A 13,383-nucleotide genomic window follows, 5' to 3' on the forward strand; every position below is an offset into this window, starting at 1 on the left:
CTGTTTGCAGAGTGCATCTCCTTTAGCCCTCATACCACAAAAATTGTTTTCATAAACTCTGTGAATTTCTGTTCCTGACAAGGATTGATGGGCTAACTGTTACCATCACGGTGTGCTGCATTATTTATACACAGCAGTTGAGTTCCTTTTTTTCAGGTTGTCCTTTGCTGTCAAGCAAAGTATTGCACTCAGTCAAGAATCACGTAACAATTTGTGGGGTTTTATAGGATCAAAAAGTATGCTATATAAAAGTCTAAAGTTTGACAAAGAGTGGATTTACAATTTTTACCCTCCTCCCCACCATTACCTGCTTGTGGAAAGAAGCAATAGTTGTACATTCAGTATTTTGTTGCAAAGGATATGGTTTAAGAGTGGTTATGTGAAGGTATGTCACGGAGCATGATGGACTTAAAGAACAGTTCCTCTCCAAGTGCTTTTAATAAAAGAGATCAAGGTTCACTGATTGAGTTACTCACCATGGACAAAAGCTGTCACAGTCTTTAAAAAAAGCCCAATTCTTGCTATAGAGAGCAAATAGCTCACCATTTTATTTGAGTTTTGCTATATATCTTTTTATAAGTTTGGAGAATTAGGGAGGGTTCTTAATTGAAATTCTGATTTTTAGTATGTATGGATCTCCACTTAAATTTTACTCTTTCTGTCTTGCATTTTTTATTCTTAAACAACTGTGTTTTCCAAAGAGAGGATGGACAATTCACTCAAGGACTTCTTTGATTTAAGAATGTTCTGAAGAAATTAAAGATGTGAGGAAAAATAATTAAATAATCCCCAAATTTAGTATTCTCTAATCATGTAAATGTTCTGTTTGCTCCTCAGTACAGTATGGTCTGAGATGATGTGGATTACATTTCTGCCTTAACTCTTCCATGCATGATGTCGTGCAAGAAGTGGTCATGAGTTCTGGCAGTTTGGGGGTGGGGGGAGAATGTGAGCGTGTCCTTTACTGATTCTCTTTCAAAGATCCTTACACCAAATCTCAATAGCTTGATGCTATTTTGCTGTCTGATATTTTCCCAAAGATGAAGTAAAAGGCAGAAATAGTTGTAGTACATATTTTATATACAGTCTTGAGACATACTTTAATGCTTGAGTAATCAGATAATGAAAAGTGCAGGGTTAGTCAGACATAGTAAAGAAAAACATGAATTATTGTTTTTATTTGACACTTGCATTCTTACCGGACCACTTTCAGAATATTTTAATAAAAGTACAATATTAATTGTCTTTTTTTTTTTTTTTTTTTTTTAAATAATGGACTTCCTCTTAGAGGGTTTGTTTAATTTACAGAAATTTGTGAAATTGCACAGGCTGTTGCACAAACGGCGTATTACCTATCACTATGGAAAGTCAGCAGCACAGAGCACAGTTCTGTAAGAGTTACTGTAGAGGATATAATTCTTCCTTTGGGTTTATTTTACTCTTCCGTTCACCATGACTCTTAAGGTTAAATTCTAACACTACTGTTGTGTTAAAAGTTGTGCCATATGCAACATAGTACTTTAATGGTAACAAACTCCTTAATCAGTTGTGTTAAGACAAAGTGCATCCATATGAGCTTTTCTTAATAAGAACAGAGCCTTTAAAATTAAATTATGTTCATCAAACTCAGTAGAATGTATAACAAAATAGATTTCAATTTTTCAACATGAATGGCCTGTCAAGAGGCACAAAATGTAAATTGAGGGGAATATTGTTGATTCAAAGGTGCTATTTATTTTGTTCTGCACAATTTCACAGACACTTAAATCACAAATAAAGGTGCTCATATTTTAAGTGAATTTTACTAATTTAAGTGTGCTAATTTGTACAGCCTGGTATCTAGTCTTAAGTAGAATTATTGCACGCTTGTGTCTGTGCAGTTACTCATTTCTTTGCATCATATTTGACGTCATACTATGGTATTATTTTAACCATTGTTGTTAAAAGTATAGATTTTCCCTTTTTAGCCCTCTTTAACATTCCGTGAATGAGATGGAGTCACTAATTTTTTGTTGGAACTTTTTGTCTTTTTTGTTGTTTCTGGGTTTTTTCCCCTGCATTTTCTTTAGAGATGTGCTGTACTCATTTTATTTCTGTGATGTGATATAATGACAATTAAAATTTTACACCAGTGACTGACAGTAGAATTTGGGTCAAGGTAGTGGGTCAAAAGAGCACTTAGTGCAGCTATTTCCTGAACATGGAAATAAATGACTGTTGTTAGAGGACAGCATCTGCTTTATGAGTCCCAAACTGCAGGTTGGGTTGGTCACTTCAGACTGACAAAGCCAACATGGATTTTCATACAAATGAAAACTACACAGGTAAGTATGCACACTTTGGTCATAATAGGAGAGTTCAGTTTCTGGAAATATAATGGAAAACTGGGGACGCGTTCTGCTTGTCAGTCAATATAAACTTGCAAATGGAAAGAGTATTTTGTCTTTTGGCCTTTCTTTTTCTTTCTTATATTGCATAATTGAAACCAGAAGAACACTGAATGAGGAAAGACATAGTAAAAATGTCCCCTCTCATTTTAATCAGAATATTGATACAGATTTGCATAGTAAGTGTTCCTGCTCCAGGTGCTATTTAATTTATTAATTTAATTAAAGGTATGGGAATACAGTTGTCAGAGCATTCAGTTAATAGTACTTGTTCTTTCACAACCAAATGCTGAAGCCCTTTGAAATAAAAAACAAACATATTTTGCTACCTCAGTAATGGAGCAAGCGCTGGAAATGAGAAGTCTTGACTTATTTAGATACAGTTAGGAAGACAGATAATTTCTAGTCATTAGATAGATAATGTCTTACATCATTGAGTCTTTTCAGATAGATGTTCTCTGTCACCTGGACAATATTCAAGACAAAACAATACAAAGTACGTAGACACATGACAGTTCTCTGTCATGAAGACAACTTAAAGCTGACAGAATAAAATTAAATAAAATTAAAAATAACCCAGCAAACTAACCCACAACTGGAGTTTTTTGCAACTGATGCACAGAATCCATGAAGGCAGTTTTGTACATCAGGTAAATTTCTTAAGTGATTGTTAGATTTGAATTCTCACACCAGGCACTAATCTCTAGTCTGTCTGCCAGAAAGGTGTTAAAAAATTTTGAGTTCCCTTACCACCACTATAGTCCAAAATGTATTACAATGTCAGTACTACTGACATAAACAGGTGTATTTCTATAACTCTGTACAGTTGCATGGCAAAAGGCTGGCAACTTTTTCATGTAAAAAAGCATACAAAATAATGTACTTAGTTGTTTACAATCATCTATCTTTAGATGTTGCTTTAAGTTGCATTTGCAAAAAATTTTACGAAACAAAACTTTACTGTACAAATTGTTATTATTTCTAAAAACAATACTAGGCAATAGAGAGCACACATCTGTCTTATGAAGCTTGAGATAAATTAAAAAGGCATCTAAATATATATTTAGTTATATGAAAAAAATATTAAATTGAAGCACACCAATCTTTAGGACTGCTTTCAGTTATCCCGTTGGGGACAGGTTGCAATCCTATATTTCCATATGTTTGTAGAACTGTGACAGGGTGGAATTCTTCAAGGGTGTTAAAACAGGAGTTGCAAGAATTGAACAGACACTATGCTGTCACTTTTATATCTCCTGATGGCCGTTTGAAATAATACTAGATAGGAGATCACAATAATGTGTTGTAAACTCTGGTAATACTGGAGACACGTTCAAATTCTGACCATATGAAGCAGCCCTGTGGAGTATCTTTCAGATTTTACATATTACAGCTGTTAATCACCTTGACGCTAATTGATGGAATAGGGTGTCCTCACTGAAAAGAAATTGAAGGATAAGCAAAATCTGCTTGCTTAGCATTATTTAGGCAGGCTGAAACTACCTACTGTGCCAGTGCTTGCCCCATGTCCCAGGGAGTTTTGAAGCTGGTTCATAGCATAGCATAGTTTTGAAGCGAACTGATTTGTTCTGATTCTGCAATCAAAATGAATTATGGGAGAATTTCACAAAGTTCCTTTGGGACTTGGAGGGGACTGTTGAGGAGCAATGAGGGAGTGTGGCTGCTCAAGTCCTTTAGCCTCCACCCCTGCCATGGAGTTGGTGGGTCATAAGTCCTCGTGAAAGCCTCTCTGGGGACACAGAGCGAACATAGAGCAGCTCTGGTCATAGGGCTCCATATCAAAATTCATTGACTGGGTGTAAACTTACCATTAGAATTAAATTGCTGAAAAGACTTTGATGGCTTTAGTCTGTACTGTCTGTCTGTCAGATTGTATGATTGATCTTCATGTGACTGACATACAGCCAACGTAGAAGCACTCTGCTGGCCTGAATGCCATGCTTCGTGTTTAGCAGAAATACAGCTGTGTGCCAATGCCTGTTCTGGTTCAAATCTATGCTGTTGAGTGATTTAAGAGTGCGTAACTCTGGTGCACATGAGGATGTAACCACAGCCACAGTTCTTTTCTTACAAACCAGGTGATAAGCCAATAGCCTGAATGGAAACCACCATTCAGCTTTATGTTGAAGGGAACCTGGAGTGGTAAAATCCTGGGTAAATTCCTTTCCAAGTATATATCCTGAATTACTTCAAATGAAAGAAAGAAAAAATAATTTTTTGTTAAATTTTGTTGTCTTTTGCAAGTGAAGAGCTGTCAGTGTGTCTAAGAGAATCACTGCTATACTTGGAGCTTGTGCATAACTTTTAGAGAGTTTTATACAGGAATCTTTTTTTTTTTTTTTCCCCTTTAACCCTCAGGGGACGTGTGTGACTCCAACCCATGCAAAAATGGTGGCATCTGTCTCTCGGGGCTGAGTGATGACTTCTACTCATGTGAGTGTCCTGAAGGCTTCACAGACCCCAACTGCTCAAGTGTTGTGGAGGTTGGTAAGTGCAAACTTTAAATGCTGGAATAGTTGTCTGAGTATCCCGTTAGTCTGTGGCTGACCAACCAGTGATCGTGTCCAGGGCATTTTGTATAGTGCTGTAGTCATTACATTGTTCATTATTGATTTCTTAACCTTATCTGTGCATCATAGATGTAATTAACAGACAGTTAAAACAGTATCTGACAAGTGTATCTCCAGAACATAATCACTCAGAAAAATTCAGTGCTCTTCTTCACAAAGAAAAAAGATCATAGTTGTGATTTTAAGTGACCAACATTTCTCAAAGATCAATGTAATTAGATATTTCTATATATCCTTTTGCTGATCAATGACCATTTAAAGCTTAGTTTCTGATAGTTTTATGCCTAGGTCCAGAGTAAAGAGTAATTACTTAAACAAGTTAATTTATAGAAACATCATAGGAGAAACCCGAGTAATACATAGTAGTCACTTGCTTGAGTTTCAAAACAATTACCCAGCTGGAGGTTGTAATTAATCATTATATGAGTGCATAGAGTGCAAATCAAATGTACTGAAATTTTGTGACATGAGTTTGACTTGGAGTAAACATAAATATGAGTGGTAGCTCTAAAACATCTGGCAGGTCAGGCCTCCGTCTTAAGAAAAATTAAGGAGAAAATCAAAGTGCAAGGGAAAAGATGGCAGACAGCTAATAGTGTCACAGGCCATCCCATCATTTTTGATGGAGCAGAAAAGCTGCAAATTCACCAAGTTCTGATATTGTCCAAAAAAAAGTATAAAAGAACATATGGTAGAGCAAAACAATAAATTTTCTACCGATCTGTTCCATGGCATTGTGGGAGTTAGGATAGGAAGGTAAAAGATACAGAAAAGCACTGGCTTACAGAAGACATGGCAGTGTCTCTTACTTTGTTAGTATTAGGAAAATACGTGAACGTGGAGGTTCTGTGGCAGTACCTCTTACCTGAAGGCTTTGCATGCCTTGCCTGCATTTCTTCTGATGTCAGCCAAAGGATTTGAAAGCAGTATGACCCTCCAGGTAGTTCATATCGTACGTCCGTGTCTGTGATTCGTCAGCCTGCGTTACGCTAACATGGTTCAGTCTGTGACAGCTGAGTAGTGCTCACGTGTTTTCCTTCTGCCAGCTGTACTGTAGGACACCAGCCTTGGGCACAAAGGCAACGCCAACAGCCTTGCTTCCACATATGTCTCCTTGAAACTGTCACAGCTACACTCAGCACCTCCCCAACACCGCAACCATCCTAGAACTGTGTGGTTTACATTTTTTAATAAATAAATAAAGGCTACTCCAGCACAACCTGAATACACTGTTCTGGGGACTAAGTATATTCCTCTCAATCATGAGATGAGGCAAGCAGAATTTAGTCCAAGAACCCAGGGTTGGTTTGGTTTTGGTTTCGGTTCCTGTTTTTCTGTTCTGAAAATTACGCTACCATTGTTCCGGGAGTGAATTCCAAGTCTCCACAATGTAATTTTAGGGGAATTTGGATTGAATTTGATTTCCCTGAAAATAAGTTTTTTTGCAGACAAATAAGAGAGTGACCAACTTCAGTCTGACACCAACTGCATTTTTTTCTGACTGTAAAATGTCATAGTAGCTGGTTATTACCTAACATTTGAGTTGCACAAGGAACTGATTGTTCCCTTGGTGCAGCCACAGAAGAAGCTGGAAGACACTGCCTCAGAATCCTGTTTTCCATCCCTTTCCCTACCATTTTTATGCATGCTTGAAGTGTCTGAATTTAATCTACAGCTGTATATTATGCTACCCTAAAATGGCCTTGACATGGATTTACTGCAGGAAACTTTTGGATTTATCATGTGCTTGGTTGGCAGGAAATTACATTGCACATAACTGGGAGGATGCTGATCATGAGTGGATCTGAGATAAGAGTATATTGTGATAATTGGCACTGTAATTTACAGCTAAATATGAACAGGGCTTTAAAAAAGACACATAACTAAATTCTTCAAACACTTCCAACAAAACCTCAGTTTGGTAAACAGAGTAAAACATAAGCAAATAGAGAGCTTGAGAATATGTGGTAATCACAGCGCTTATGCAGGCAGACTATTACGTTTTTAGTTTGCAATCCAGAGGGAGTATCTACTGGACAACACTGGTTAAGTAAAGGACTTATTATTACTCCTGTATTAGCTAAATACAGTGTTAATTTACTTCGTGTTTGTCCTGTATGATTATGCTACATGTATGGATTCAGAGACAAGCTGTTACTTTTTGAAAACTTTAAAAGTAGTTTTTAAAATATTCTTTTACTTTTTAGTAAAGGCCATCTGAGGCTTATTCAGCATTATATTCCCCTACTTAGAGTGATACAAACCACTGAAAAAAACGGCATTTCAAGATAATATTTTGATTTTTCTCGTGAAAATAATGATGAATAGTGTAAGCTATTAGTCAATTAGACTCCATTAATTCAAGCACTGGAGTGTTTCAACTAAAATAATCACTTGAAAGGTGGGTCTGTGAGGAGCCCAGGAGTGCAAGACCCCATGTGATCACTTCTCTCAAGAGTGTTTATTAGCAGATGTAAGATTGAAGAAGAGATGCTAAGAAAGGTTACTTCTCTTTGGCTTTTTAATGAGTTATTGCCCAAAAGCTATTTCTCTTAATCCTTAGTATCTCAAAAAAGCTTCTTGACAATTTCCTGTGTAGTTGAAAACACTAAGTTGGCTGAAAATTAGGCATTTAGGATGTCAGGAGGCACAGAGTAAGAAGAAAAGAGAAGGGTGGGGGAAAAAAACCACACAGAGAAGAGCCTAAGTCAGTCTGTCTCCCCTTGAAAGGGCTGTACAGTAAATTTTAAAAGCAGCTGCGTGTCCTGTGTGACCCTCTCATTAGATGTTCCACTATTAGACTTTATTCAGTCCTGGTGACAGGATACTGTTGATCTCTGGACACTAGCTGGAAAGTCACAAATTTTCAAGGAATGTACCTCAGACAGGAGGATTTCACAGCGAAAGGTAATGAGGATTTTACTTAATCATGCATTAAAGTGGGTAAATTAAAAAAAATGCCTTACAGATAGGAAGTTACAAATTCATGTAAAGGAAAAAAGATAGATGTATAAAAGTACGTAAAGGTAGGAAGATTAAATATTTAAGTAGAAGTCTTACCTAAGTTGACAACAAAGATTCAAGACAGTTTGGGAGCTGCATGAATAGTTGAAGGACTTAAGAATGTAACTCCTATTATTATTTTAATAAAACTAAGATGTAAAACATGTTCACAGCATCTTATTTCAGTCTAAGAAGATTCATTACTGCTGTTTTTTTCTAAATTTACTCATGGAAAATCCTGACTCTGCTGCCATACCTTTCCACTATTTTCTGATCCTGTGAGTGCATCTAAACCAAAAATTTTGTAAGATGTTTGCAATAGTAATTTATACATTTTAAATCAGTAATCCTATTCTCATCCTATTCTTTCTCTAATGGTAATCCTGCCTTATTTCTTGTTTCCGTACACTAAATACTATACATAGTCATGCTTAAAGAATTGCGATTAGACGACAGATGTATAATAATCACCCTGTTTGTCACCCAGGCAATTTCAATGCTCTGTGTATCCTAACAGATTCTAAACATCTGATAAACTGGCAGAGAATAAGGTAGAGGCAAGAAGGAAAAAGTACATTGTGGTTCTTTTCAGTACAGAACATCCTCCAGTGAGGTAGAAAAGGATTTAGCTAAACAGATAAGAGTAAAAGGTAATTCTATCAAGCTTCACAAACAGCAGGATGTTTTCCAAAGATAATAAGGACACTATGGCCTGAGTTACCTCTTTAGCAGACTCCTGTCTATATCTTCGGAAGCACGGATTTTAACCTAGATTGAGAAAGATTCACGTCTAATTAACACTGGTATTGACATGCATTACAGACGAGAAGTTGACAGACTTTACATCATTTAAATAACTCACAAGTGATTCTCAGAAGCTGTGTAATTTACAGAAACACCATGAAATAGAATTGTTAGATACAATTAATAGAAGTCTTTAATACATACTGTTCAGGAAAACTATTAACGTGCATCCTAATCAATATGGGTAGTTGAAAGAAAAGTAGCTTAGTCATGGACAGTGCGTGAGGGGAGCAATGACAGTGTGGCTATATACATTGAACTAATACTGGGGGAAAGTTTTTTGGACATAAAAATTATTCCTGTTTTCTCTGGTGTGTGCATAGGGGAAAACAGGAAGAGAAATACATGACTGAACATAAAAGATAAAGGAAGTTTAGTATGCCATAAGGCTATCGCAGTATGTACCGTGAGTGACCATGTTGTTCACGTTTGAAAAATGAGCAACTTAAAACTATTCAGTTTTGATCTTCCAAATCTGAAATTCAATAGCTGTCTGAGAGGATAAACTGGCGAACATGTTTGGTTTATGTAAGTGGAAAAATAAATGATGTACAATGACAGGGAGGGTAGAGGAGCCACGAGCACATTAGAGAAGAGCTGGGAATGCTCACCAAAGATGCATTCAAATAGGCTGTCAGTACCCTTTTGGAAAGTGTCTTTACCTATTGTGTCAGCTCTCAATAATCACTGAGAGGAACTCATTATTGAAAAACATGGTAAAAATGTCTAGGTGCATTTTAGAAGAGTGGAAAGGCAAGTTAATGATCTTATACAGATAATACAGGAAACTTGGGTCTAAGTGCAGCATGGTGGCTAAGAGAAGGGAGGAGAGCTGAAAGGAAAAAATGAGATACCAGTTTTGCATTACAACTTCATTCTGCCAAGTGATTAAAACTGATTGTGGGGTTCCTTGTTTATCATATTGCAGTGTTTTCTGTATCAGTTTAGTCTTTCCAGTATCCAAAGGAAACTATTTCTTTGACAGCTACTAACTCTGAGCCTGGGACACAGGAATCAAAGGGGTTCTTCCCTTTTTGTAATGTTAAATAAAAATTCAGTAAGAAGGATTAGACCCAGAGTGCTATGATCTGCTGGCTTTACGTCTTTCTTTGCACAACCTAAGTCTCTACCTTTGCTGTCCTGACCTCTGCACTGACAGGACAAGTGCTTGTAAAAAAAAAAAAAAATCAGTAAGGATAAAATTCTGTCATTGTTTTCCAGTCAGTGTTACAGATGCTTTTTAATGCCGTGAATGGAAGTGACTGAATGATTTCAAAGATGATTTTAAAGTCCTGCAATATGTGATTTTTAAAGGACGATTGTTTGTACCGCACATTGAACATACATATTAAGGGATTTTCTCTCTAAGATAGAAATAATGAAATTAATCCATTCTTACAAAAGATTTCCAATGGCTTAGTGTCATGTGTATCTAGTCAGCAATTGATATCAATGTAGCTGCCTTAGCTCTATATTAGATAGCCTGAAATAATGCAAATTAAAGCACTGGTGATCACAAAATCAGAGTAGTTGAGGTGGGGAGGCATTTCTGGAGGTGTCTAGTCTAACCCCACCTCTCAGGGGAGGGTACAGGTTTTTCAGGGCCATGTCCAGTTGGGTTTTGAATATTGCAAAGGATGGAGACTTCACAGCTTCTCGTGGCAATCTGTGCCAGTGTTTGATCACCTGCACAGTGAAAAAACAACCAACCAATCAAACAAACCCAAAAAACCCAAATATGTTTAAGTGGAATTTTGTGAATTGTAGTTTCTGCTCACTGTGTCTTGTCCTGTCACTGTGTATCATTGAAAAGACCCTGGCTCTTTTATCTTTATTTCTATGAGACTTTTCTTCTCCAAGCTTAATAGCCCCAGCTCTCTTTAAGTGCTTCTCACATGTTAGGTGCTCCAACTCCGTAAAGATTTTAGGGAAATAATCATGTCCCTTACCCTGCTGGCAGTGTTCTCCCTAGTACAAAACAGTACTCACTGACGATTTTCCAGGATACTAGGAAACAGAGTGTGGACTCCAGATTTCAGGATCTGCTGTCACTGCTGTATGCGTAGTGTCACCCAAATTCACTATATTTATTTCTATCATGACAGAATCTACTTAAGTGACTTATTCACTGTGTTTCTTATTGCCAAGAGGGAGATTTTATTGTATGGCTGTAACTTCTTCAGTAAAGTGTCATGCTTTGCTCTCGATACTGATTTATTATTTGGAAAAATTGCAAAGGAAAGGAGTGTTTGTTTATATTTTTGTTCTTGATATATAATAATTTCAATGGTTCTGTTGGTATAAAGAAACAGGAGAATGGTGAGTTTGGCCCATGTTTATTTGAGTCTAGGAATAATACTCAGGTTTCATGGCCAAAGGTTAGTCTTTTCTGGGAAAAGCGTGAGATGGTGTGAGAGGGGGGACAGAAAGCAAGTTATTCCCTACTGAGTTCTCTGCGGATTTCTTTCCTTGTATGCAAAGAGGGAAAGTGCTAGTTTTCTTGAGCAACAGCTTATTGCTGTAGAGTTCTTAATAATGTCCCAGTTTCCACTTCTGAGCAATGAAAGAAGTTGTTGAGAGGAGCCCTATCAGCATGGCAGCTGATTAAAATGAAGTTGATTTTGTGCGAGTCTGATTTTTGTTTGGTTTTAGTGAGAAATCTCCCCAAGGTATTTGCTAAACTATTTGAAGTGCACTCCTGTATTACTTTCCTTATGATTAGAATTTGCAGTATGACTATGGACTGCTAAACTTCCTCTTAGTAAGGCTGTAGCAGTTGTATGTTCAGTATGTCGAGGGCATTTCTCGGTGTTGTGTTCTGAAGCCTGTAGCCTATAGTTTCATATTTCATAGCAAGTGTTTTACATGGAATCACTGTAAAACAGGAACTATCACATAATCAGGGCACTTTACACTCATTAGGAGGTGTTCTCAAAGGTTATGGAATTCTGTTGAAAGGCAGTCAATAGATGTTAATAAAAATAATTTGAAAAATTAAGTCTTAATTTTTAGTTTCTCGGTAGCCTGAAGAGTGCATACTGCACAGAAATCTAAATCGAGGAGACTAAATGAATTTAAGCAGGATGGCTTAATAAATGGCATTAGATGCAGTCCAGAAAATGTTGTAAATGATAACTGTACCATATTTGTGCCAAAACAATTGTCTTTGGTGTTGATTGCTAGTAATCTGTTGTGAAAATATGGGCTTAAGTCAAAATTGGTGACAATGCTAAAATAATGGATATTCACAGAATCATAGAATCCCAGGTTGGAAGGGACCTCAAGGATCATCTGGTCCAACCTTTCTTGGCAAAAGCACAGTACAGACAGGATGGCCCAGGACCCTGTCCAGCTGAATCTTAAAAGTGTCCAGTGTTGAGGAACCCACCACTTCCCTGGGGACATTAATCCAGTGGCTGATTGCTCTCATTGTGAAAAATTTTCCTCTTGTGTCTAATCAGAATCTTCCCAGGAGTAACTTGTACCCATTACCCCTTGTCTTCTCCATGTGGCTCTTTTAAGAAGAGAGTCTCCATCTCCTTTGTAGCCACCCTTTAAGTACTGGAACATGGTGACAAGGTCTCCCCTAAGCCTTCTCTTCTCCAGGCTGAACAAACCCAGTTCTCTCAGCCTTTCCTCACAGGACAGGCTGCCCAGTCCCTTGATCATCTTTGTGGCCCTTGGCACCCTCTCCAGCCTGGCCACGTCTTTTTTGTATAGCGGGGACCAAAACTGAACACAGTATTCCAGGTGTGGCCTGACAAGTGCTGAGTAGAGTGAGATAATGACTTCTTTATCTCTGCTGGTGATGCCCTTTTTGATGCAGCCCAGCAACTCATTGGCTTTCTTTCCTACAGCAGTACACTGGTCACTCATGTTGAGCTTGTTGTCTACCAGGACCCCCAGGTTGCTTTGTACTGGTCCCCAGCTGGGTAGATCCCAGCCTGTGCTGTACTCCTGGATGATGTTTTCCCAAGTGCAAGGCCTTACACTTGTCCTCCTTGAACTTCATAAGGTCCTTGTTAGCCCACTCTTCCAGCCTGTCCAGGTCTTCCTGCAGGGTGGCTCTCCCTTCCCAAGTGCCCACTTCCCCACACAGTTTGGTATCACCAGCAAACCTCGTCAGGGTACACCTGATCCCATCATCCAGATCATTTATGAAGATATTAAACAATGTTGGGCCCAATATTGATCCCTGGGGGACCCCACCTGTGACAGGTTGCCGGTTTGAAAAGGAGCCAGTTCCCCACCCACCACACAGACCGCTTGTCCAGACCATTCCTCTAGGAAGGGGCTGTGCAGAACCGTATCAAAAGCCTTGTAGACAATGTCCAGCACTCACCCCACATCAACTGGCAGGTTACTTTTTCACAGAAGGCCATCAGGTCTTTCAAGCATGATTTTCTGTTGGTGAATCTGTGCTGATTTTTCCCAGTCATGTTTTTCATTTGACTTGGGATGGCCCCCAGGAGATTCATTCCATAACTTTCCCAGGGACTGAAGTAACATTGATGGGCCTATAATTTCCTTGGAAAAACTCCCAGCACTCGCTAGGTCCTTTATCCTCCATGGAAGCTTCCCACGGAATCCCTCCCAAG

At 38.1% G+C, this 13,383-nt stretch overlaps 1 protein-coding gene across 2 annotated transcripts in view; it reads left to right on the forward strand.

The window, feature by feature from the left end:
• The window catches only part of EDIL3 (EGF like repeats and discoidin domains 3), a 255,683-nt gene that overhangs the window by 60,297 nt on the left and 182,003 nt on the right, over nucleotides 1–13,383 (forward strand). For both annotated transcript variants that reach the window (XM_074855638.1, XM_074855639.1), the window contains exon 2: nucleotides 4,767–4,895. In XM_074855638.1, coding sequence (XP_074711739.1) covers nucleotides 4,767–4,895 — 129 coding nt within the window. The remainder of the gene's footprint in view (nucleotides 1–4,766; nucleotides 4,896–13,383) is intronic.

The sequence above is a fragment of the Strix uralensis genome, chromosome Z (genome assembly GCF_047716275.1).
Source record: "Strix uralensis isolate ZFMK-TIS-50842 chromosome Z, bStrUra1, whole genome shotgun sequence".
NCBI lineage: Eukaryota > Metazoa > Chordata > Aves > Strigiformes > Strigidae > Strix > Strix uralensis.